Consider the following 26,794-nt stretch of genomic DNA (forward strand, 5'->3'; position numbering starts at 1 on the left):
GCAAGAGTTCAAGACCAGCCTGGCTAACATGGTGAAACCCTGTCTCTACTAAAAATACAAAAATTAGCCTGGCATGGTGGTGCGCATCTGTAATCCCAGCTACTCAAGAGGGTGAGGCAGGAGAATTGCTTGAACCAAGGAGGCAGAGGTTGCAGTGAGCCAAGATCATGCCACTGTACTCCAGCCTGGTAACAGAGCAAGACTCTATCTCAAAAAAGTATATATATACATATGTGTGTGTGTGTGTGTGTGTATATATATATAATTACAATTAGGGATATCTGTTTCTTTTTTTAGGGATATCTGTTTTTATTGTTTGTTTGTTTGTTTTTAGCATGGCACAAAAAATTTTAAGTAGCTATACAGCTCGAATTGAATTTTATCTGGCAGCACTGTCCTAAAGGAAACCCAATGATCTGTGTAACCAGAGAAAATCACAGATAATATCACTTTTTATTTTATTAACTAATTTTCATATTTGACAGACCTGAGTCTCACATTCTTCACTACTGAGGGTTTTCAAAGAAGTTACTTTCTCTGAGACAGGCAGACAGAGGGCAAGAATGTGGGATTTTCTTTGGTGGGATAGGACTGGAGAAGTGAAAAGGCCTAAAACTACTGAAATTGACATAACTGTTGAATTAAAAACTATGCTCAGTTTAATTCATTGCCTCAAACATTTATGGGACATCTACAAAGTGCAAGTGATTTGTTACGTGAAGGTTAATAGAGCCCAAAATTCCAGCCTCTAAGGTGCTTATATCCAAGTGCAGTATTTCTCAAGACGTGGTCCAGAAACCATTACACCCGCATCACCTGATTCTGCCTGTTAAGAATGCATATTCTTAAGTCTTAGCTAGGCCTATTGAATTCAGCTTCTGGAGATGGTTATTCAGTCTGAGTGTTAAATGGTAATTCTTATGCCACTAAAATATGACTCCCTCTTCCAGAGGGCAAGAGAGAGACATGAAACAGTGGATATTGTGTAAGTACTCTACTGGAGGCATGGAGGCATTCGCAGTGTGCCATGAAAGACCTTTTTGAGCAGCAGGTTTCTAAACGAATTTATAATGGCGAGCAGGAATTAGTCACCAAAGAAGGCTGGGAGGACAGTAGCAAGCAGAGGCTCAGAATAAGTGAGATATCTCGGCACATGTCCTTATGGCATATACGAGGACCTATGAGAAGTGCACTGTTACTAGAGCATAAGTGCAATATGAGGCTACAAAAATCTTAGATGAAATGCTTTAATCTTTAGAGTAGGGTGTTTTTAGGGTAAAGGGGACATTGGTGGAAGAAATAGGGGAGGCATCTGTCGTTTGAAGACAGTTTCCAGATCACCCTGATATTCTGTTCAAGAGTCACTGCTACCAGCAGCATTTTAAGCAAATGAGTATTATAGCCAGAACTATGTTTAGGAATTTTTCTGCCTGACAGGTGAGAGGAAAATGGCTTTGAGAGGGGCTAGCCCAGCACAAGGGAGTTGATCATTCTCTAAATTAAAGTGATGGTAAGAAAGATTAAAAAGGAGGGAAATAACGCCATGAACTTAGCAGGGCTTTGAACTTGACTGAATGTCAGTGTGGGGAGAGTTTAGGGTGACTCCAGGTTCCTGGCTTGACTACAACTGAAAGGGTGGTAATGCCATTCACTGAGAGAGAACGTCAACAACCAAGCCTGTTCTAATTTCAAAACTTTGCTTGGCATGTTCTTTTAAATGAGTCATTACATGCAAAATCTGTTGACAGTCTTCAAAAGGAACCAATGAAGCCATAACATGGCACAAGACTGTACACTACTATGGAGGAACTGCATCAGGTTTTGTATTAATAAAATCTGTTTGTGTGTTACATTTTCAAAGAGACCCACTTATGACAAAATGTTTTGGGGATTTTCATCAACATTATCATTATGAAAATTCTGATATTTACACACTGAAAGGTACCTTTAAGTGCAATAGAGTGAGGTTTTTCCAGAGTTTTAAATAGTAGTAACACCTACTTTATATACTTACATGTATGTCAAATCATTGAGAAAAATATGTAACAGGGTAAAAGGTATCTTCTTTTAAAAAGTATTTTGCATAGATATTGTTCTTTAAATGTTCCATGAGGATATCCTTAACTACCAGTTATTTAAAAGAATGAAAAAAGCAGCAAAAGGGTTTTCAGAGAAAAAAAACTATATGCAATCTAAAAGCCAGCTAAGGTGCTATGCACACCCTCTAAGTCCCAGCTTCTTGGGAGGCTGAGGCAGGAGGATCACTTGAGCCCTGGAATTCAAAACCGGCTTGGGCAACATAGCAACATCTCATCTCAAAAATAAAATAAAATAAAAAGTTATCAAAACTCCATGTCACCTAGATTAACATAATTAGAAATTTTATACATACATCAAAATATCATATTGATCCCTATAAATATGTACACTTATAAACACATATATTGTTCCCTATAAATATGTACACATCATGCTTTACAAGAAAAACAGTTCCAAAGTCATATTACCAAACAGACAGCGATCTATGCAAATCTTAGAAATAAAGCACTACAAGTAAGTTTAAAATTATGATGTTGCTGTCGTTTGTAAGGTTATCAGCCCTTATCTGAGGACAGAATTGAATGCATTTGAAGGACTCACAATACAGGAAGAATTACAAGAACATAAAGGTATAGGAGTTAAAAGTTGAAGGCTGCCAGAGAGTAGTGGAAAGAACTTTGGATTTGGGACAATTATCAATTATCGATAAAGAAATAAGAACTTTTATATCAGAATTTTGGTGTACCTGACATTTTTCAAACAAATTCCACCTTTTGGGGCCAAAGTGCTCTCTGTCAAACTCTGAACTAAAGGATCAAACGAGCCTCCCCAAGCTACCAGCAGAACTAGCACTTTGGAACTTTGGCAAAATTTTAAAACAAAGGATTATAAACAATTTGATATAGTTTCCTTAGAGGCTGAATGTTTTGCTTAACACAAAGATTTAAACCAAATTAAGATAACTCTAGGAACTGATATGTTTCATAAGCTGATTATTTTTATTTTTCTCAGAACCATTACTTTAACTGAAGAGTAAACTGGAATAAGCAATTTCTATAGATGTCAAAACTTGTTAATATTGATTTTTTACATCCACAAACTTTGTCTTTCTAGCAACAAATGTAAAAGAAAGGGTAGAGTTATTGTACACTTCATCCTAACAAGGTTCACATTTAAAATTATGTAGTCCACTATGTGAAGGGCCCAAGAAAAATAACTCCCTTAAATTCATTCCTCTCTTCTTGTTCTGTTTGAGTTAAAAACTTCATTTTCTTAGACTTTGGTAAAAAAAAAAAACAAAAAACACCATGACCGAAAAAAAAAAAAAAAAAAAAGAAAGACATAGTAGTAATTAAAAAACATGCCAGTTCTTACCAAATGTTTTTCACAAAGCCTAAAAAAACTTACAGTTGCTGGAATTAAGCACTCATTCACTCATTGACTTTATGACTAATTTTAAAATGGATGACTGCTTGAGGTAAATTCAATATTATATAAAGACATAGTAAAGTCAACAAACAGATAAATATACAATGATAAATAAAGTAGGAGAGAAAGAAATAAGATTCAGAAAAATAATATGTGAAACCTCATGCTTTAAAAGAAAAACAGTTCCAAAGTCATATTGCCAAACAGACAGCAATCTATGCAAATCTTAGAAATAAAGTACTACAAGTAAGCTTAAAATTATGATGTTGCTGTCATTTGTAAGGTTATCAACCTTTATCTGAGCACAGAATTGAATCCATTTGAAGGACTCACAATACAGGAAGAATTACAAGAACATAAAGGCATAGGAGTTAAAAGTTGAAGGCTGCCAGATAGTAGTGGAAAGAACTTTGGATTTGGGACAAAAAAACCATCGTTTAAACAGTCCCAGTTCTGGTAAACGTTATCGGTGTGACCTTGTGTAAATTACTTCATCTGTCTCAATTTCAGTTACCTGACCTGGAAATGAGGAAAATAATAACTGCGGGGGAAACATAGGCAGAAAGGTATGAATTGTTGTGAGGATTAAATAAGATAATATATGGCACAGCCTGTTGTAATCTCTAAAGCCAAATATAACGTGCTATTCAGTATCTTAAATAAAAAAATAAATAAAACAGCTCCAAATACTTCTCATCAGCTGTCATCAGCACAACAAAGGTTTATGTACATACTTGTGTTCACGACCCTGTTCTAGGAACTGAGTAGGTAGAAAGGGTAAAAGATACTGTTTCTCCTCTCTGACCTATAATGAAGGCTCCAGATGAAATAAGACACATTTATAAATAGATAGATAGATGATGCTTAGATAGATAGGTAGATAATAGATAGATAGATAGATAGATAGATAGATAGATAGATAGATAGATAGATAGATAGATAGATGAATGATAGCAAAGAAAGGTAACATAGGCCATATACTCAATAAGAGTCAGGGAAGGTAGGCATTAACACAACTCACAGGTGGGAGAGATGACCGTGGATTAGGAAGGTCCAAGAAGGCTTCAGAAGGAAGATTTGGACTTCAGCAGGGCCTGAAGAATGGGTAGCACTTACATAAGCAGAGAGGAGAAAGGAAGGCATTGCAGGCAGGAGGCATGCTTGTAACCAAAGGCCTGAGATTGCCAATGGTTTCTTGGGGAGGAAACAGAGTGAACAGAGTATGGTAAGAGATAAGGCTGGAAGGTAAGTTGTGTTGTAAGGCAAAATGGCATTCAGTCAGTGTGCCCCAGTCAAGCCCTGCAGGTTGTCTATAGCCAGGCCCAGTCTGATTGGCCAATACATGAGCCACTCAGGTATTAAATACTATCACCCCTGGGGGTAAGGTTGTCTGGGCACAGAGGCCAGAGCAAGCTCAATATAGGGAATGCCAAGTTAAGGAGTTCAGATCTTATCTTGTCAACATTAGGGAGCCAGTTAAGGGTTTTTAAACAGATGACTAACCTGCTAAAAGTGATTATAATGAGATTATTGAGCAGTGAGATGTAGAATGGATGGGGGAAAAAGTGGCCACAGGGTGGAAAATTAATTAGGGGGCTGTTATGGTAGTTCAAGGTGAAGTAATAATAGCCTAGGAGAAGGTGGTGACAATAGAAAGAGAAAACAGGCCCTGAATGTGCAGGAATCATCTAGTAAAAGTTCCAGTTCTTTCTTTCTGCGGGTCCAAGCCTTGCACAGTGCTCAACACTAAGTAAACACATGTGTTTATCAACTATAAGGAACTATGGAAACATTGTCAGGGATACAAAGGTAAATTGAGAGACCTGTGTATTTAAGAAAGAAGCAGAATATTAAAGACTGGAAACATTTGTAAAGATCTCTACCGCAACCTCCATGGATTGAAGGTTTGAAATATGAGGCTCAGAGAAACTATTCTGCTCATACATTTGATGAACCTGCCTTAAACACTTTGTTATTTGTTATTCCAATAAGTCCCTAAATGTTATTAATCTTTGTTGTTGTTGTTTCTATTAGCATCTCTACTAATAAAAGCTTACTATTTTGTTGACTAACTTTGAAAGCTGCTATTTTATATTTATAACATATGTGGGGAAAGTATAGAGAAGGAGGGGAATTGACTAAGAACAGTTGTGAGAAGAGATAGGAGAGAAATTATATCTGTAGGCCGGATGCAGTGGCTTATGCCTGTAATCCCAGCCCAGGGATTAGTTTGGGAGGCCCAGGTGGGCGGATCACAAGGTCAGAAGTTCAAGACCAGCCTGGCCAACTTAGTGACACCCCGTCTCTACTAAAAATACAAAAATTAGCCAGGCATGGTGCCTGTAATCCCAGCTACTCGGGAGGCTGTGACAGGAGAATCACGTGAATCAGGGAGTCGGAGGTTGCAGTGAGCCAAGATTGCACCACTGCACTCCAGTCGGCGTGACAGAGCTAGACTCCGTCTCAAAAAAAGGAAGGAAGGAAGGAAGGAAGGAAGGAAGGAAGGAAGGAAGGAAGGAAGGAAGGAAGGAAGGAAGGAAGGAAGGGAATTACATCTGTAAACTGGTCTTGAAGAATTTCCCCCAAAGCTTTAAAAAGATATGTATGACTGCCATTTGGAGAAAAGTTAACAATTCCATAAAACAGATATTCTAAAGTAGAAACAGGTAAGACCTTCATCCTCTACAGCAATGTTTTTCAAACCGTGATTCACTACCTATAAACAGAGCACCAAAACAACTTTGAGATCCTGACCAGAATGAATAGAATAGAATAGAATAGAATAGAATAGAATAGAATAGAATAGAATAGGTCTCAGATTGCATGGTTGGTAGTAAGGAGTAAGTATTGTTTTGTGAAACTTTTCAAAATTATTATTTAATACGGATAAGGTCTCACTATGTTGCCCAGGCTGGTCTCAAACACCTGGTCTCAAGCAAGCCTCCCACCTTGGCATACCATAAAAGTGCTAGGATTACAGGTGTGAACCACCACACATGGCCAGAACTTTTCTTAGCTCTGTGTGTGTGTGTGTGTGTGTGTGTGTGTGTGTGTGTGTGTGTTGAGACAGGATGTAAAACGCGCTTCTTATCGTAAGTCACATATAAAAATATTTGAGGCCGGGTGCAGTGGCTCACGCCTGTAATCCCAACACTATGGGAGACTGAGGCAGGTGGACCACCTGAGGTCAGGAGTTCGAGACCAGCCTGACCAACATTGTGAAACCCCATCTCTACTAAAAATACAAAAAATTAGCTGGGTGTGGTGGTGGCCACCTGTAATCCCAGCTACTTGGGAGGCTGGGATTTATATATATCCATTTGTATATATATATAAAAAACATTTGTGTATATATATAAAAACATTTTTATATATACAACATTTGTGTGTATATATAAACATTTATATATATATGTATCTTTCTTTATTCCCCAACAAATCTCTCCACCCAGCCTCTACCTCTCAGTCTTAGCCCTGTCTTTTAACCACTTAAATATTATCCAAAGACTTTCCCTTGGTCAGATCTCTACATTAGCAACTCTAAGAAATAGCACAGTTGTTGTCTTCATGTAAATAAACTCTTAAATAAAGCATTTATTTGATGTGTTACTGGTAAATGTTTAACAATCAGTTTTCCAATAAGAAAAAGCCCTTATTTGTAACACTTGCCATTTCCTGTGGTGTAAATACTCCAATCAGAGCCAATTTCAAGCTACTAACATTATATCACTAGATGTGAAATTGTAAAGAGATGCATAACAGCACATATTACATTGTATGTCCACTGTACACATGATAGACATAAATAACCTCAAGTACGCAGATAATAGGAAAATGTCATAAAATGGGAAGTGATGAGTTTTGAATGTTTATTGTCTTCAAAATAAAATATATTTAACTAAGTTTATATAATTTACTTTTTAATAATGGCTGTGTCTAAAAACTAGCTCACAAAATTTAACTCCAGCGTATTCCTGACCCAGCTTGACTTCTCCAGCAGGCTCTGATCCACACTCTCTACCGCCTGCTGAACAATTCTACCCAGATGTCTTCCATAAGAAACCACAAACTTAACATACCGAAATCTAAACACACTTTCCTCTTTGAATCTCCCAGTGCATACTTCTCTTCCCCTCTTGACTTCCCTATTTCTATTAATGGTGCCTCTAATATCCTTAGCTACCCAATCAGCTGCTAAGTCTTGAAGGCTCTGCCTATGTTCTTCTGATCTGCCTCCTCCTTTTCATTCCATTTAGGGTTACTGTCCTACCCCAGACAATTAACAAGCCTCTTCCCCTTGTCTCTTCTCACTCCAATCTATCTGACAATACTATTAGATTAATCTTCCACACACACAGCTCTGATAGTATAGTTTTGCTATTCAACTCACATACACGAATCTGGCCTTCAAAGCTCTCCTTGCTTCAGGCAATCTGGCTAGCTCCTTCTTTCCCATGCTGGGAACATGCCTTGTGGATTCTGATTGTGTGCTTTTGCTCCCACTTTTGCCTTTCTCTGGAATGTCCTTCCCTCTTTATGGAAAGACCCATACCTTTTATACAAGACAGCTCAAACGACAATAAAGACATGTAGGTTGGTCGTCATAGGAATATATAAGTTGATGAGAATCTGGAAAAAAGAAACAAACAAGAAGTGCCAAATCCAGGAATCATTTAAAAATAAAAATTTATTTGGTCACTATCTATTATGGAGGTTCTACGAAACATGCTATACTGTTAGGGAGGTTCTATGAAACACGCTATACTGTTAGGGAGATTCTATGTAACATACTACACTGTTATGGAGGTTCTATGAAACATACTACACTGAAGTAGCACTTAGCCCATTGTCATTACTAAAAGATTTGCTGGGGGAGCCAACATGAGATTTATCTCAAACCTATGGCTTTCAATTATACATGCCACAGCTGTTCTTCATTAACTGAAATAATTAAGAACTGTCTGCATTTTAACCATTTACTGTAACTATTTCCCTCTTAATGCCCTGAGCCAAACTGGGTTGAGTGGGTGAGGAAAGGTGGGTGGTAGAGACATGGAGTCCCCTAATCTGGTCTGTTTTCACCATTGATGAGCCTCATTCATCTTTGGGATGCGGATCACGAGGATTAAAGATCCACCATGTGCCCAGGATTTCCCAGCAATCAGAAGCAAAGAAACTGGAATTTGTATCTTTTATACATATTTTGTCCTTCAGCCCTTCCCCAGTGCTTAAATTATTTTGGGTTATGGCGAGCCTGAATCTTTAGCCCAGGAGAGGTGAAAGTGAATGAGGGAGAGGAAGGTGGTGAGAGACAAATGGCAAAGGTAAAAGTGGGCTGGGTGCGGTGACTCACACCTGTAATCCCAGCACTTTGGGAGGCTGAGGCAGGAGGATCAAGCGCTTGAGCCTAGGAGTTTGAGACCAGCTTAGGCAATATGGTGAGACCTCATCTCAACAAAATTTTTAAAAATTAACTGGGCGTAGAGCTGCATGCCTGTAGTTCTAGCTACTTGGGAGGCCGAGAGGGGAAAATCACTTAAGCCTGAGAGGTCAAGGCTACAATGAACTGTGATGGTGCCACTGGACTCCGGCCTGAGCAACAGAGGGAGACCCTGTCTCAAAAATATATATATATATTTTTTATTTTTTAAAAAGGTAAAAGTGTATCAAACCAGTCTGTCTTCACTCTGAAACTGAGATTATCAACCAGTGCTCTGGAGGCCTTCCATGGAAACCATTGTTAAAGATGGAGATTGTTGGGCCTCATCTCAAACCTGCTGAATCATGGTCTCTAGTGGACAGCCTGGGACTGTGCATCTTTCATGGATACACCCAGCAATTCTGATACACTCAAAAGCAACTTTGTCCAACCTGTGACCCACAGGCCGCATATGGCCAAGGATGGCTTTGAATGCGGCCCAACACAAATTTGTAAACTTTCTTAAAACATTATGAGATTTTTTTTGCGATATTTCTTTAAGCTCATCGGCTATCATTAGTGTTAGTGTATTTTATGTGTGGTCCAAGACAATTCTTCTTCTTCCAATGTGGCCCAGGGAAGCCAAAAGATTGGACACTGGGGCTCTAAACATTGAGGATAACTGTTCTAGTGTTGGCCAACTACTCTAGTGTTGGCCTGCAGACTCAATACAGTCTTTGAGCTAAAAACAGTTTTTACATTTTTAAAGGGTTGTAAAAAAAGACAAAAAGAAAGACAGACAAGAAAAGACACAGAAGAATATGCAACATAGCCTACAAAGCATTTACTATCTGGTCTCTTACAGAAGAGTTTCCTGACCCCTTTCTAGTGCACTGCAAATGAAAGGCTGTGCCCAAATTTAGCTCCAGTGCAGCCCTGCCACAGCTAAAATAACTGATGTAGTTAGCAGATCTTAAAAAAAAAAAAGTTAGGAAATGTGTAAAGTTGTCATCTAAAAATACTTTTGTAATAATTATAAGTGGAGAGAGAAAATGTATAAATACAAACATTCTGTAATGAGTTTAAAAATGTAGTTTCATCCATACAAGAATTTTGATAACTCCATTTGATTCTGTTTTTCCATAAGCTTATCAGATAGCAATATATCCAACATTAGCCTAATAAAATTACTGCATGTGTATTCTTTATTGGACTATGCATATTCCCAAACATATTATTGTCATACAACTGAGGGAAAAATGTAAAACTATATCCCAAAATATCTGGGAAATGAAAAATTATAAATTCTCAAAACGATACACAGGAAAATGATTTACAAAGAAAAAAAAAGGAAAACTGAACTTAGTATCTTTCTACTTTAAAGGGGTTCAAGAATTTAGGAGTAGTTCCACCTCCTAAAATCTTGGAAAAGAGGCTATGAACTCACTTCGCAAAGGGTTCAGATACTCACATTGTGTCCAAGAGACTCAGCAATTAGGAACCTTGCCGGTTAGATTCATAAAGCAATCCCAAAGCCAGAATGCATTCCTTTAGGGGTGGTTTCTAGATGTTTACTCTAGATATTTTTAAAAGATTTTGTTTATTTTTGATGCGAAGAAAGAAAATTATTATAGAATCTAGAAATAAATATTGGCTTTAAAAGTATTAATTTGACTTGTCCTTTGTAATTGTGATCCGAAATACCTCACAGTAATTTTGTTTCAGTGTTATTTTCTTCTCAGGAGGAAAGGAATGTTAAAACCTTACTAGCAACTAACACTTGATAAAGATTTAAACTATATAATAATTTTAAAGAAAGTCTAAAACACCAGATAGTCTTGAAACCTCGCATGCTTCACCGTTTAATAAAATCATGACTCATTTTAGTAAGAACATGCTTTTTTAGTAAGAAAAAATGCTTTCTGAGCTAAGTTTGAACTGCTGGGGCACATGGGACACCCACAAACCCAGTCAGCAGAAGTCTCAAACTCCTAAAAGATTAAAGGAAAAATACATTAGTGTGTACAGAGAATGAAAAAAAAAAAATCCCCAATGGTTCTAATCTATAAACGGAAGTAAAACTAAAACTCCCCTAAAATCCCCCCAATCATCAATCCTTATAAATTCAGCACTTATCTTCTTCCTTTACTTCTGGAGACCCTCATTAAACAACACGAAAGCCTTTGCTGATTTTATCTCGTAAAATAGAGCGCTCAAATGACACTAAGCAGGGATACCGACCCCCAAAATCACAAACTGTTTTACTTCTAAAACCACTCATGCAAACGTAGGGTTTCCTGAGTTCTGCTAGGGGCGGGCTCTCTGGACCCCCGAGTATTTTTTTTTTTTTTTTTTTTTTTTTTGCAGGTGTGCAATCCAGGGCGTGTGCGCTGTGCAGGGAGGGGAGCTGAGGTGTGCTGTGGGCATCGCCTGGGCCGGGCGGGGCGGGGTGGGTGGGGCCCGGGTGTGGGCTGGGGAGAGAGTGAAGGACATGTGACAATACGACGGTGGCGGCTGTAGGATCCGGGAGGGGAGTGAAAGCTCCGCCGGGGCGCTCCATTAGAGAGCGGTGATAGCTGCCGCCCACTTGTATTGAAGCGTTCTTTGTCACTAACAAGTTAAATTATAGATGTTATTTATTTAAGAAGAAGGAAAAAAAACTCTAGCCAAACATCCTACGAACACACATGCTCCCATCCCCTACTCCTCCAACTCCTAATTTCCCCGTCTCCAGAGGGCACAGTTGTAAACCTTGACGAAAATCCAATCTTCTGTGCAGGAATTTCCCCCCACCGCTTGCCGCCCCCGCGACCGTGAGTGGGAGCTGGAGGAGCTCGGGTCCCGCTGCCCTGGAGCACGCGGAGCCGGGCGACCGCGGTGCGGCGGCCGGGGAGGAGGGGAGGCGGCGGGACTTGGCGCGGGTCGGCCCCGCCGCGGCCGGGAGCGGGGTTTGCGCAGGAAAAGGCGCCGCCGCGGCCCCCGGCCGCCCCTCCCCGGCCCCGGGCTCCCCGCCCGCGCGCCTCCCGGGCCTCGCGGCGCGCTAGGCGCACCGCGGCGGCGCGAGCGCCGAATGGGAGCTGCCGCCCTGCCGGCCCGGCAGCCCCGCGGGCGGCAGCCAGGGCGACCGCGGAGGCGGCGGGCAGGGCGCGTGCGCACTGCAGGGGCGCCAGATTTGGCGGGAGGGGGAGTGTCCAAAGCTCTTTGTTTGATGGCATCTCTGTTTACAGAGTTTACACTTTAATATCAACCTGTTTCCTCCTCCTCCTTCTCCTCCTCCTCCGTGACCTCCTCCTCCTCTTTCTCCTGAGAAACTTCGCCCCGGCGGTGCGGAGCGCCGCTGCGCAGCCGGGGAGGGACGCAGGCAGGCGGCGGGCAGCGGGAGGCGGCAGCCCGGTGCGGTCCCCGCGGCTCTTGGCGGAGCCCCGCGCCCGCCGCGCCATGGCCCGAAGACCCCGGCACAGGTAACGGGGAGCCCGGCGGGCGGTCGAGGGCGGGGGCACGCGGGGGCGCGCGGGGCGCCAGGCTACTGGGAGCAGGTGGGAATTCGTTCCGGGATCATCTGAGGGGCTGTCAGACCCTGCGAGGACCTGGAGCCCCTGTCTCGGCAGCAGAAGCAGCTCCAGAGACTGATGAATGGAAGAGTCTTTGCGGGAAATGTATCCGGACGTTGGGAAGCACGCCCTGCGGCTCATTTTGCAAGTTGCATGGGGATACATTTTTATTTAGGGGGAAAAAGAAAGCAGCACGTTCCAGCCAGGGACAGAGCGGTGCCCTCCAGCCCCGGGGACCCTACCAGGTGCCTGGCTTGATGCCACGGGTGTCGGCGACGGATCCGCAGCGTAATTGCTGGATGCATTGAGATATGTTTGGACTTGGAAGTGCAGAGCATATGGCAGATACAGGGAAAATGCTGGATTGTTTAGTAGCTGCAGGTAGTTCATTTAAATTTCATTCATTCTTTATGGAGGCGAGGACCAGTGTCAGCTGACAGGCGGCTGAAAAGCAGATTTTAGGGGGATAAAGGGGTCTCTACTTTTGCAAATTGTCTTGAGACCTGGTTTTGGAGGTTCGAACCATTATTCTGTGAAAGGCTTTTATTTCCACTGCAAACATTGCATGCGCACCTACACATGCCGGCGTCGCACATGTCACTGCACTTAGGCAGGCTCTCTGGGAACATGGGTGCAATCCCCTCACATTTTTGGCCGGACAGATGGGAAGAGGGAGAGGAGGAGGAGGAGGAGGGAAATCCTCGTCCGAACTGTCAGTTGCTGGCTCCCCAGCCTCCACCGGCCTCTGGACTTCCCCAGCAGCACACGCTGGGGGCTCCCTGCGAGCGGCGGGTGCTGGGGCTAGCTCGGCGGCTGTTGCAGTCGCCACTCGGCTCAAGGGGACCGAGGCCGGCAGCACCTAAGGACGCTGCCGCGCAACCGGGACGCGATCCCCGCGAGCTCTGCCCCCAGTCGAGAGGTCCCTGCGCGGCGCGCACACGTGGGTGCGACTGAGGTCGCCGCGCCTCCTCGCGCCCTCCTTCAGCCGCCTTAGGTCGCCCCGGCCGAGGCGCGGTGACCGGACGGACCCTCGCGAAGGAGTTCTAGGGAGAAGTCCGTGGAGGCAAAGCAAATCCTTTCGCCTTTCCTTAGGTTATTTTATTTTCTCCTACTGGTTTGTTGTTGAGCCTGCGGGCGCTGGTCCCCGCGCGGCGCTGAGAAGTTGCAAAGAGCGTGGGTGGAGACCCTGCAACAGCACCCGCGGGCTGGGCTGGGCGGGGAGCAGCGCTGGGGCTTGACTGGGCTCTGAGGACTAGAGGGCGACTTGGGGGAGCCCCGGGCTCCCTATGCCTCCCCCGGCGCCTGGTGGCGCGGGGCAGGTGCTGCCCTCGAGGGCTCCACTTTTCGCCTTTAGGACTTAACAGTACAGCTACTGGGGTCGTCTGTATTTTTTTTTTTTTTTTTCCGAGACCTGAAACTGGCAGCGGGAGGAGTGAGTCGGGCAGAGGTGCTGGGAGGAGGCGCGGCAGAGGCTCCGCGCCCCGAGGTCTCGGCCGCCCCCGCGGGGCGGGGCCGCGCAGGTTCCCTGAGGCTCCAGGTAGCCCAGAGGGGAGGCGGCCGGGAGGGGCGGGAGCCTTGAACCTGCCTCAGGGGGAAGAGAAACCCGACTGCGGGCTCGGAGCCGTTTCTTGCAAGGGCGAGCGTCAACTCGGCAGGGATTATATTAACCAGGTCAGCGAAATGAGTTTGAACCCCTCCGAATCACAGTAGCGGCCACAAGGCACTTCCTCCCGCTCCCCTCCCTCTTCCCAACCCCCAGCACCTCTTTTCTTTTTCGTTTCTTTGCACGGTTTGTTTCCTTGACAGAATGTAATATTCATAGTTGTACTCTTGTAACCACACCGGGTCTAGCAGGTGGGGAGTAGAGTGCATCAACCCTGAAATCAGCCTTTGAAAGTCCTCTGACTGTTGGGTCTGAGATCTCGTCAGAGCAGATAAAGCAAAAGTTATTTCAGGTTCCTTAGAAGAAATTAATCATGCTACTAGGACGACTTAGAGCAAGCAAATCGCATGCAAAGTTCAAAGGCGAGCCTGGGTGCCCAGCCTGGCAGGGAGACTCAGGAACTGGGCGCGTGAGCAGCCCCGGACTCGCCCTGCTGCGTCCTGGCCCCTTCAGGTCCCGCAGAAGTCATTCTCCACCTTGCCCCCAAGACCTTGGTTTTGCACATCTTTGCTCCTGTGCTTAGCTTTTAAGAGGCACGGAAGGACATGGGGGGGTCATGTATTAGCGCTGGAAAGTACCTTAGAAATAGGATCCAAGCAAGCCCTTATGTAAAGGCGGGGAACTGAAGTCTTGAGAGAGAGGAAGTGATTTGTCCAAGTCATACAGCAAGGTGGAGGCTAGACTAGAACCTTTGCCTCCAGAACCCTAGTCCTGTTGATTCCCGTGCTCTCACCTGACGTTGGCTGCCCCCTGCGGGCGGCTGAATAGGTTGCTTGTTCCTGGGTTGTTAAAACTGCTGCCAAGAGAGAGAGAGGTGCTCAATGACTGCTCTGAAAAATGTCCTCAGTTCTGAAAATGTGACCTCTAGATCCAGCCAAACCTGAAAAGTTAATTCGACTTGAATCTATGACTGCAGTTTCAGATTCCTCTGGTTTTCTTGGTGTCTCTCACATTTCACAAGGGACTGCATTTGGGGGCTTTCCAAGGAGTTCCCTGTGAATCTTTCAAAAGATGCAGGCTTACACCTCTGGGCTTTATAGCTTTTTTTTTTTTTTTTTTTTTTTTTTTGCTTTATCATGTTGTGTTTTATATTTTTGTAATTCTTGTTCAGAAGTTGTTTAGTGCCTCCTGTTGACAGTGGAAACAGAACTAGGCTATTGTTTCAAAACTAAATGAAGGGAATTATTACAGATTATAAATATATATTTCCTGGAGTTTTATTTGGTGGTGGTGATGGTATTTTAAATTTGGATTACATCATGTCACCATACAACCTGGGCTATCAAATTGTTGCTTAAAATAATAGCTTTAAATTATGAGAACCCCCAATTCAGGATTTTTGGTAAGCACTTTAGCTTGACTTGTAGGGGGCTGGTAATATGCATATGTGAGTTAGTTTGGGAAGACAAAACCTGTAATGAATATAACTTTTCTTTTTTAAAAACTATTTACATTATGACATGGCTTTATATCATTGTTTTTATTGGTCTTAGTTCAATGGGTTTCTCAACATTTCTATGACAAATTTTAGTGAAGTTTCTAAGATAGTGTTTTTCCTATTTTTATAAGAAAAACTATAAAATAAACTGTAAAATTATTGTCATCTAATCAGTATGTGATTAATAAACAGTAAGCATAGAGTTACATCTTCAAAAGTCATCAAATTTCCTAGGTTAACTAAATAAAAGAAAAAGCTTTTGAAAATAGTAATGGGTTCTTTTAAATCCATGGATTTCTTCTGGGGAAATCCCTTCTGGATTAGGTTACGTTTTATAATATTTCAAACACTGTTCTGTCAGAGACAGAAAAAACAAGAGTAAGTAAGACTCTAACAAGTGGCCTAATTATTCACTTAGTTTACTCTAGAAACTAAGTATTGTAAACATGGGCACAAGTTGAATCAACCAGGCCTGGAGTTGTGAGCAATTTGGTTTAATTTTATTTACAAAACATTAAATTTTGATCACTCAATGTTCTTATCTTTCCTTAGGTTTTAAAATCCTTTCCTCTTAGATTCTCCTAATCCTCTAGACTTTATGGGATGACTATAATTATGTTTTGGGGTATATTGCTTCTTGATTTTTTTTCTTTTTTTAATAAAACAAAAACCCCATTGGAATAGCATAGTTGAATTGTTTATTATGTTTGAGAAATATTATTTAAACGATGTGACAAATGCCAAAGATTTTGAGTGTTCACTTATATAAAGGACATGGGTTCTTGTTCCTTTTCTTGTCCTTAACCTTAAGTTTTCAACTTAAATCTTCACTGGTTGGAAGGTGGCCAAATGTGTAACTTGTCCCTGGTCTAATAGTAACAGCAGGTTCAGACATGCAGGGGAATAGGAAGGTGCCAGGTCCTTGGCCGTATCTGTGGATACCCATAACAGCAGAACCAGTTTACAATACTAGAGCAACAGAATGCAGCAAACAATCTTGTTGTGCAAGTTTTCAAAGTTTTGTCTTCATAACCTTTGAAAAGATTGTTGAGGAGTTTTGTGTAAGTTTTGTAATCCAGTAGTAGTCTAAATCCTCTTGTTTCAGTCCACATCTACCCATTTTTATTCCTGCAGCATATATAGCAGTGACGAGGATGATGAGGACTTTGAGATGTGTGACCATGACTATGATGGGCTGCTTCCCAAGTCTGGAAAGCGTCACTTGGGGAAAACAAGGTGGACCCGGGAAGAGGTAACTAATCATTTTATCAAGACGCAGAAAATAGATAGAGTGTATAATTTATAGAAAACAAAATTTCAACTAAACTACAGGTGCTCAAGCTCATTAGCAGCCTCTTTGAGATCTTATTCTAGCCCGCATGTGCAGCGTGCCCTACGCCCCCTACTCTATTATATTATCCATTTCCACACTACTTTCAGTTCCTTGAAAGTCCTCTTCTTCTCATTTTAGGCTTCATCTATGTTTCCTTCTGCCTGTTGAGTTCTCATCCTTTTGTCCCGCCTCTTCTTCCTACTTTTACATCACCCATGAAGATATCACCTCTTCTGTGAAGCCATCCCTGGCTTCACCACACAGGATTGGATGCATCCTCCTGTGATCCCATGCATGGATGCATGTTCTACTTTATTGTTGCTGGGACATACATCCCTCCTCCAGCTAACTGCAAGTCTGTTGAGGGCAGGGCTCAATGTCTATTCATCTTTGTGTTTCCTGAATTCACAAGTACTTGACTCAAAGTAGGATATTAATAAATATTCTCTCAATAAGTGAATGACTTGCTACTCCCAAAAACAAAACAAACAAAAGAATAAAACACAACACTCAGAGAACTCATCTTTTTACAGTGTATTCATTTAATATCCTTGATATATTTCACAGAGCTATCTATATGAAGGTATGTTTTAAAAGCATCCAGTAATTGTTGGAGACATACCTGCTTCCCCTGTTTCTTTTTCAGCTGGCTTATCAATAGTTTGATTTTGTAGGAATGGAAAAATATTTTAGAAGCAAAATTATTAATATGTGGAGAAAAGTTTCTCTAATGTTCTCAAACATTTTTGCAACTAATTTTAGATGATTCATGTTACAATAAATGGTGTTGGCTCTTCTTCAGTTTCACTGTTCTCTGCTTCATTTAAACCAGAGCTCCTTTTAACAGGCAGGTAGGATTCCCAGAGAGGCTCATAGGAAATTAATATTTTACCTATTAAGATTGTCCACTTGGATAATCCTTATGATACGGAAGTTCTGTTGTCAACATTGGTTTCCTAATTCTTGTGTCTGTATTATACCGGGGACCTCCATTGTGTGTGAATGTTACCTTTGCAGAAACATAAGAAGGAATGCATTTATAAAGATACTTATGAACTGGTAGGATTGCGAACAGCGTATAAACTAAAAGAACTGATTAGCTGGAAATGTTTAATGTCTTTTATGTTCTAACACATTTGGCCTATGTAAATCTAACTAATTTTCTTATATAGCCTTCAAGTTTAATTTTTAAAATGATCTTTATTTCTTTATAAAAGGTTAAACTAACTGGAAATATTCTATTTCTTGCTCCAGATCCTATTTATTACATAGGTAAATGTGTACTGAATCTAGCACTGGAATGCATTTTTTCCCGACAGAGTAAAGCAGTTATTTATAATAAACACTCAATATATGCCAGGCATTGTGATAAATGTTTTGCAAAATTGCCTTATGTAATCCCCAGATAACCCTGTTAATTTCCATTTTATAGATGGCAATACTAAGGCCCAGTAAAGTAAAATGGTATACCTGCTTTACACAATTAATAGTTGAGTCAGGATGCCAACTCTGGTCTGACTCTAAATAAATCTATGCTCCCAAGTCAGAGTATTACATTTATATCTGCTGTATTTGGATACTTCAGAGAGATTTTTTATTCTAGATTCGTTCCCTCATTCACTTTAACTTGAACAGAGTTATATAGTAAACGACTGATATCCTAGGATTACCTTTAAATGTCTTAGGATGAAAAACTAAAGAAGCTGGTGGAACAGAATGGAACAGATGACTGGAAAGTTATTGCCAATTATCTCCCGGTAAGTTAGTAATTTTTTCTTATAACGAAAGGAAAGCTTCTCCCAAAGATTTCTATAAAATATTCTAGGAGGGGTTATTAAGATAGTGTATAATTTACTCACATTTAAGAAGTGGGAGAAATGCCCTACCCATAACTTATATTTTATATTATAATGCATATAATTGGGATTTCTAAATTGATTATTAGAATTTAGATTAGTAGAATCGATTATTATAATTTAGATTATCAAGTTTTAAAAACAATTGCTTCTTGTTTTATCTTTTCATTTATAGGAAAATTAGTATTTTGATGGTTTGTTACATGGTAGATGATTAAACTTGATGTTTCCTCCAAGTCAATTTTTCCTAAATTCCCTATTTTTGTCAATAGCAATACTTTTTGGCATGAGGGTTTAAAATTCTGGAGACCTTTCTTGACTTTATCACATTCCCCCAACCCCTACATCTAAGCAGTTACTAAGGACCCTGGAATTCCTTTATAGTCAGTTCCGTCCTTTTTATTCTCATGGCTGTGCTGAAGGTTGGGCTCCTGCCCTCTCATTTGGACTACTATATAACTTCCTAACTGGCTTCCCCACTTGTAGTTTTCCATTTTTCTTTCTTTTTTTTTTTTTTTTTTTTTGAGATGGAGTCTAGTCACCCATCTATCCCTCATTACTTACAGACTACAGAACATCCTGTCACCCAGTCACCCAGGCTGGAGTGCAGTGGCGTGATCTCAGCTCACTGCAACCTCTGCCTCCCAGGTTCAAGCGATTCTTGTGCTGCAGCCTCCCGAGTAGATGGGATTACAGGTGCCCACCACCATGCCTGGCTAATTTTTGTATTTTTAGTAGAGACAAGGTTTCCCATATTGGTCAGGCTGGTCCCAAACTCCTGACCTCAAGTGATCTGCCCACTTCAGCCTCCCAATCCACCTGCTAGGATTGCAGGCGTGAGCCACCGTGCCCAGCCAGTTTTCTACTTTCCCATTCATCCCAAACACCATTGGCAGGTGGAACTTCCTAAAATGCAGCTGTACCTTATCTTTTCAAAACCAACCACAGTGACTTAGAATCTCACAAATTAAGTAAACTGCCTTGACCTGGCACACAGAGGCCCCCTCTATTGCCCCAACTTACAGCTCCAGTTCTGTTTCCTACTTCCTCTCTGTAAGCAGGTTTGCTTGAATTTATTTCTGCTTTCCCTCCTCTGGGCTTTTGCTCCTGGTCTTCCCACCTCCTAGAATGTTCTCCCTTTACATCACCAATTAAAGTTATGTCCATCCTTCAAAGTCCTTATGAAGAGCTCTTCAAGACTCCTCCCAAGGAAACCATTTCTCCTCCTAAGAAGATGCTTCTCTCCTCACTTCAGTATCATTTTGTTTTGGTCTTTTCTTCCAGATGAATCAAATTCAGCCTCTATGATAGTCAGTTATCTACTTGTCTTTTCCTTCTTATAAGATTACAGACTCCTGTAACATAGGACCTATCTTTTAGGCATCTGTATTCCTTCTGCAATATAAACACTATGGTCCTGGATTGAAGCACATCTCTTGTTTGAATGGGAAGCAAACTTTAGTCTTTTATGGTGGTTTCCCTGAAAGCCTGACAATGTAGAATCTGTATCAAGCCTTAGGCCATGTAGATACTCTGCAAAAGTATCTGAGGTTAAGGTTAAGTTGGCAGGCACATGTGTAGTATGGTGGTCCTTTAGATCATGTGGCAGCAATGTTTCCCTCAGGAGGCAGAGTGTCTAATTTTAGATACAACTTTGATGTATTCCTTGCGTGTTCTGTAGCCTGTAAGTAATGAGGGATACATGGGCTCTAAACATGCTCTAAAATGTTCTTAAATATTTTCACTGCATATGGTCTATGTGTGATTCCTATTACAACAAAAAATTCACGTTCTTATCATATCTTTATGGTGGTGCATACTTTGTTTGTCTAGAATCGAACAGATGTGCAATGCCAGCACCGATGGCAGAAAGTACTAAACCCTGAGCTCATCAAGGGTCCTTGGACCAAAGAAGAAGATCAGAGAGTAAGTTCTTTCTTCATTGGTGTGTGAATCATAATTAAGAATATTCCCAAAATGCTGAATATTTTCCTATTTGAGGAAGCAGGTAAAATGGGCAAACAGGAAGTAGAGGACTCTATTCCCATATTTCCAGTGAATGAAAGCAAATTTCGGAAATTTTCTAAAGATCTTGTAACACTGCAGAATGATTATACTGACTCATTACATAACTTTAAAACATAGGTTATTTTTGTGTGTTTATCTGAAGGTGATAGAGCTTGTACAGAAATACGGTCCGAAACGTTGGTCTGTTATTGCCAAGCACTTAAAGGGGAGAATTGGAAAACAATGTAGGGAGAGGTGGCATAACCACTTGAATCCAGAAGTTAAGAAAACCTCCTGGACAGAAGAGGAAGACAGAATTATTTACCAGGCACACAAGAGACTGGGGAACAGATGGGCAGAAATCGCAAAGCTACTGCCTGGACGGTAATAATATGTCAAAAAATATATTGATCGGGAAGAATGAGGGAGTGGGTATTGAACATTCTGCTTTAAATGTATGGTGAGTAAATTATATTTCATCAGTCGTAAGTGTTTTATTAGATAAACCAGCTACATAGCTTTTAGAGATTGAAGACATCTTAGAGTTTATTTGGTTGAGAACTTCCAGGATCCACCTAACAGTAAGCCCTGGGTGAAGACATTTAACTTTCCCCAGCCTCAATTTCCCCATTTCCAAAGTGAATCATACAGGGCCAGTGTTAGGATCAAGTAAAATGAATGTCAAAGGACTTGGTAAACTGTAAAACTCTAAATGCATAGAAAGAAACTGAAGACAGTTTGTCTCTCTAGCAGTTCACATAGCTTATTAAGTGACTCAAAGGAACTCAGCTACCATTTGCCTGATAACCATCATTCATTTCTTTTAATGTTCTTTTTTTAATTATTATTTTTTAAAGACAGAGGCTTGTTCTGTCACTCATGTGTGACAGAGTGCAGTGGCATGATTGTAGCTCAATACATCCTTGAACTCCTGGGCTTAAGGGATCCTCCCCCCTCAGCTTCTTGAGTAGCTAGGACTACAGGTGCACCCCACTACACCGAGCTGATTTTTAAATATTTTTTGTAGAGATGGGGTCCTGCTGTGTTGCCCAGGCTGGTCTCAAACTCCTAGCCTCAAGCAATCCTTTTGACTCCCAAAGTGCTGGGATTATAGGCATGGGCCACCATACCTGGCCACCATTATTCATTTCATTATACCACTTTGCTTAATTTTTTACTTCATTGATTAAAGAAATAATGTATTTCTTGAATTCTCATACTACTTCCAGGTTTTTAAATAATGGTCAGGGTAATAATGCTTTCTTTTTAAAGAACAAGGCAAGAAAATGACCTCATTATGAGGGATAACTATGGAAGCTCATTTTTGTCTCATTTTTCCCACTTAAATAGTATATAACAGATTTCGTTACTTTGGAAAGCAATACTTTTAATGATAAATCTTGCATTAAAATGATATAGATAGAAAACATTAAAAATAGTTTTATTCTTGAGCTTCATAATCCAGGAGAAAGTTTATGTAGTATTCTCTAGTGATGCTCCAAAGCATTTGCACCCTTGTGGTTCAGTATAAACTTAGAAATTTCAAGAGGTTGGTAAAAAAAAAGGCCTTTACTCCCATATGGCCTGAGAGGATACACTGCTGATTCTTCTCAAAATTAACAGGGCTATTGAACTTCCTCTTTCTTTAGCATACATTCCCCCACCCCCATTGAAATAGAAAAAGGGAGGCTTAAACGGTTTCTTTGAATTGAGAAACTGTTTTCCTGAGAATGGAAAGACTTTAGAAAAAATGTGTTGCCGTTTGAAAACATACTGGGGGTTAGGATCTTTCCCTTCGGGATCCTGTTTTCCACTCTCATCTCTGATTCGAAAAACAGTTGGGGTGGCTTTCAAAGCGTAGGAGGTTTTTTGGTCTCAAAAGTTCTTGCTAGTGCTTTGAGAGATAAAGAGTGAGGTATTCTTCATCAGCAGCATCTTATCATCCACCAAACTTCACCATGTCCCTATCGTGGTGTGTAGGCCCTGCTGTGCCACGTTCAAAGGAGTAATTTCTCCAAGGCAGCTGCAACTTTACATGGTGTTAGAGTCTTGTACCGCGACCGGTCAGAATAAACCTGAAGTGTTATTGTATTGAAAGTACTCCTTTACCAAGGAAATGAAATGGTTAAAAGATACTGATATTTCTAGAAAACGACACGCATTCCAGATTGTGTAATTAAGAGAAATCTATGGATTTCTAACTAGGTACTAGAGAAAGCCTGATCTTAGTGGGTGGAGAAGAAGGAAACAATTCAAAAGAGAAAACAACTATTAGGCCCAAGGGAAAGGTCACTGTTAGAAACAGTTTTCTGTCAATTCACTTTAATCTGAATTGAAATTTTTGTTTGTGAAATTTGTGTGATATATTTCTGTGCAGAACTGATAATGCTATCAAGAACCACTGGAATTCTACAATGCGTCGGAAGGTCGAACAGGAAGGTTATCTGCAGGAGTCTTCAAAAGCCAGCCAGCCAGCAGTGGCCACAAGCTTCCAGAAGAACAGTCATTTGATGGGTTTTGCTCAGGCTCCACCTACAGCTCAACTCCCTGCAACTGGCCAGCCCACTGTTAACAACGACTATTCCTATTACCACATTTCTGAAGCACAAAATGTAAGCCATTCCTGAGAATCTAGTTTAATGAGAGAGATGGCTAGTTTAGCTCCAGGTGATAATCATACTTTGCAGTTGTATACTTTTCAGAGAACTTTCCTGAGCATGATCATGGCCAGTCTTCACCTATGCCCTTTGAAGTAGATAGGATGTAGGTATTGTTTGTTACTCCTGGTTTATGTCTCCAGAAACGAGGATGGTAAGTGCTTTGCCCAGGGTGACACAGCTCATAGAGATAGTGCTGACTAGAAAACGAGCTGTCTGATTCTAACTTGCTGCTTCAAATCTAATTGGAAGGCAACTTTTGAATGTAAATTTACTTAAGGTACTATTGAAGAATAGGGGAATGGAGTCGCATTTGTAGATGTAATGTTTTTCTCTTCCAAAATGAAAAGGGAAGGTAGTATTATGTTTAAAGAGGAGAGAGTTTGACACTGAAATTCAGTGGTTATGGTATGTTCCATTCTGGTAGTGATCAGGCAGACGTGTCTTAATTTATTCACTCAGTAAATGTTTACCTTCTTACTCTGAGCCAGGAGCAGAACTTTGTGACATTCATTTTCTGATGTCTCCTTTCAGTCTCCATTGGATCAGTGTGATCCCTTCCTTATTTCTAGTATTTATATTTAGGGAAAGGGATAATCCATAATAGGTGGAAAAATAAGAAGAGAGGGAAAAAAAAATCGAGAAACTTTAATCTTAAGACCAACAATAATAAATGATGAAACGTACCCAAGAATAGAGAGCTCATATGCAAATTATATGCAAAGCATGTTCTTAAATAGTTTTTATTCTTCTCTGTTCGTGGATTTGACTACAAACTTTACAGAAAGGTCTCAGAAGAATAAATTGTCATAAGTCCTGTGCTTTTTATTAAAACTCAAAATTATTCCAAGAAAAAAAAATATATATATATATTTTTTGAGACGAAGTCTCGCTTTGTCGCCCAGGCTGGAGTGCAGTGGCACCATCTCGGCTCACTGCAAGCTCCGCTTCCCGGGTTCACGCCATTCTCCTGCCTCAGCCTCCGAATAGCTGGGACTACAGGCGCCCACCACCACGCCCAGCTAATTTTTTGTATTTTTAGTAGAGATGGGTTTCACCGTGTTAGCCAGGATGGTCTCGATCTCCTGACCTCATGATCCGCCTGCCTCGGCCTCCCAAAGTGCTGGGATTACAGGCGTGAGCCACCGCGCCCGGCAAGAAAAATATTTTTATTTACCAACAGCTGGTACCATCAGTTTTTCCCATAGAAACAATTTTCAAACATTCATTAATGTATTTTAGAATATATTTTTTGTTGTTTTTTCATTGTGTTTTTCTGTAATTAAGGAACACATCCCAAAATTTAAAGTGCTTGTCAGCACTTCCCAAGGATTGATGAGGACTTTACATTTTTTTCACTATGTTCCTTTAGCTGTTTAGCCATTTCAAAGGCCTGGCTAAATTTCACATTAAAAGGTTTTTTAAAATTGTTCAGTGTATTTTATCAGTAAAGTGTTTTTTTCTCTCAGTCCCAGAACAAAACCTTAGCATATGTAGCCTGAATGACGTGGCCTTTGTTTTGTCTTTTCCATCTAGGTCTCCAGTCATGTTCCATACCCTGTAGCGTTACATGTAAATATAGTCAATGTCCCTCAGCCAGCTGCCGCCGCCATTCAGGTAAGATCATTGATCATTCACTGTTCAAAGCACCACTTTTAAGAAATCCTTATTTCTTTCATCTAAACACGTATTTTCACCTGAGCAACTGAAGTAAAAAGGAAAAGGAACATGGAGAGGAGAGCAGAGTCTTGGCCAGCAATCTATTCATCTTGTCTTCTAGAATGAGTTTGCTCTAGAGTTTTCTGATTCTTTGATGTTGCAAGATGAAATAACTCATCAGTCAGCATCTACTCTTGTCTGAGATTTCACATCACTCCCTTAAGTCTGAAATAACATTGACAGAGACTTCTGTAGGAGCCAATTTGGTTGGTGTTGTTTTCGCAGTGAGGCTCTTTGGCCTGTGTGGTACCTCATGACCATATTGGCTACACCTATTGTATTTGCAGCTTCCAGTCAGACCTTTGTCTTTATTTCCCTTACCTTGTAATTTCAGAGACACTATAATGATGAAGACCCTGAGAAGGAAAAGCGAATAAAGGAATTAGAATTGCTCCTAATGTCAACTGAGAATGAGCTAAAAGGACAGCAGGCGCTACCAGTAAGACTGTCGTCATGTGCTTGAATGAGGGGATAGCAGCTTTGCCTCAGTTTACCTAAGCACTCTTCTCTTCTAAATATTACACTTACCAAGGCTCTATATATCCTTTCAGAATGTCTCAACACAAGAAGTTGCTTGTAGTAAAATGTAGTTTGTATCAGAATATATGCTGATTAAATTGGAAGCCGTCTTTTTGTAATTGCAATAAAAATGCAATATCCACTTATGATTGTTATCATCAATTTTTTTTTTCTTCAGAAGGACTATAATCAGTTTAAAGACTAGCAAAGATAAAATGAATGAAAATCTGCATTTTCTACAGAGCTATGTATATGGTACCATTTTGGTTTTTTTCTATTATTTTGTTAACCTATATTTTCATATTTTATAATTTCAGATATGATTTGATGCAGGTTCAGTATATACATGTAAAAGGTTATATATAAACCTCTTCATAAATAACATTAGCTGCTCTCTTTTATTTGCACGTGTGAAAGTGATGTGGGCCATTACTGAATTCTGACATCTTTAGCGACTGGACAGCCAACTGGGATGGCTCCTTGTGCTTTGTAACATATATAGTTAACCAACAAAGACAATAAAAGAGAAGTGATGCCCAGTAGGTGTTCCTAGGGGTAAATTTATTTTTGTTAAATAATAAGATGATTATGTGCACATGCTAGTTCTACCACTTTTTAACTTTAGTTAATGTTTTGCAATTTCTCCTGTTGTGTGGTCATACTGTAAGGAGACTTCTGTTAATTTGCTCTTCTGCTTTCCTAACCACGTTGATTTGGCAGTGCTTCACTGCATCAATGCAATCTGTAGCATTAGAAAGGGATAGAAGCAACAAGAATATGTGTAGATCAAAGCAACTCTGCCTCCTGAGTCCTCTAGCTTTTTTGTGGTTAGAATGCAAATAGGACAGTTCTTCAGTTCTTCACTCACAGCAAGCATTTATGGACCTTGGCAAATTATATTAAAGTGGAATTTTAAAACAATACGAGAATTATACTTTGAAATATAGACCTATGATTTGACATTTTTACAAAATTATAGCAAGGTAATCATATAGTAGGTACAACCTCTAGCACTATTAAAAACAGGGTCTTGCATTGATAAAAGGAAACATCTTGACAACTGTTTCATAGGCGTAAGTTTGGGATGATGCAACTACTCTTATCTTTCCTCCAACAGCATCTGATACCTTGTGCAACTTCATTGCTAAGTTCCTTCTCCCTTTC

The 26,794-nt window shown here is 40.7% G+C and overlaps 1 protein-coding gene across 8 annotated transcripts in view; it reads left to right on the forward strand.

Moving 5' to 3' along the window:
• The first annotated feature begins 12,187 nt into the window (after positions 1-12,187).
• Positions 12,188-26,794, forward strand: part of MYB (MYB proto-oncogene, transcription factor) — a 37,803-nt gene continuing 23,196 nt past the window's right edge. For 5 of the 8 annotated variants that reach the window (XR_012433457.1, XR_012433456.1, XM_045391499.2 and 2 more), the window contains exons 1-8: positions 12,188-12,348; positions 16,674-16,791; positions 18,558-18,629; positions 20,562-20,654; positions 20,899-21,119; positions 23,113-23,347; positions 24,929-25,009; positions 25,446-25,550. Coding sequence is in view for 6 of the 8 variants with exons in the window: in XM_045391499.2 (XP_045247434.2) it covers positions 12,326-12,348; positions 16,674-16,791; positions 18,558-18,629; positions 20,562-20,654; positions 20,899-21,119; positions 23,113-23,347; positions 24,929-25,009; positions 25,446-25,550 (948 nt within the window). In the remaining 2 variants the exon portion in view is untranslated. Of the gene's footprint in view, positions 12,349-12,616; positions 12,820-13,982; positions 14,110-16,673; positions 16,792-18,557; positions 18,630-20,561; positions 20,655-20,898; positions 21,120-23,112; positions 23,348-24,928; positions 25,010-25,445; positions 25,551-26,794 lie in introns of those variants that run through there. The other 3 variants (XM_065543424.2, XM_065543423.1, XM_074037073.1) reach the window with 3 other exon arrangements.

The sequence above is a fragment of the Macaca fascicularis genome, chromosome 4 (assembly GCF_037993035.2).
Source record: "Macaca fascicularis isolate 582-1 chromosome 4, T2T-MFA8v1.1".
NCBI lineage: Eukaryota > Metazoa > Chordata > Mammalia > Primates > Cercopithecidae > Macaca > Macaca fascicularis.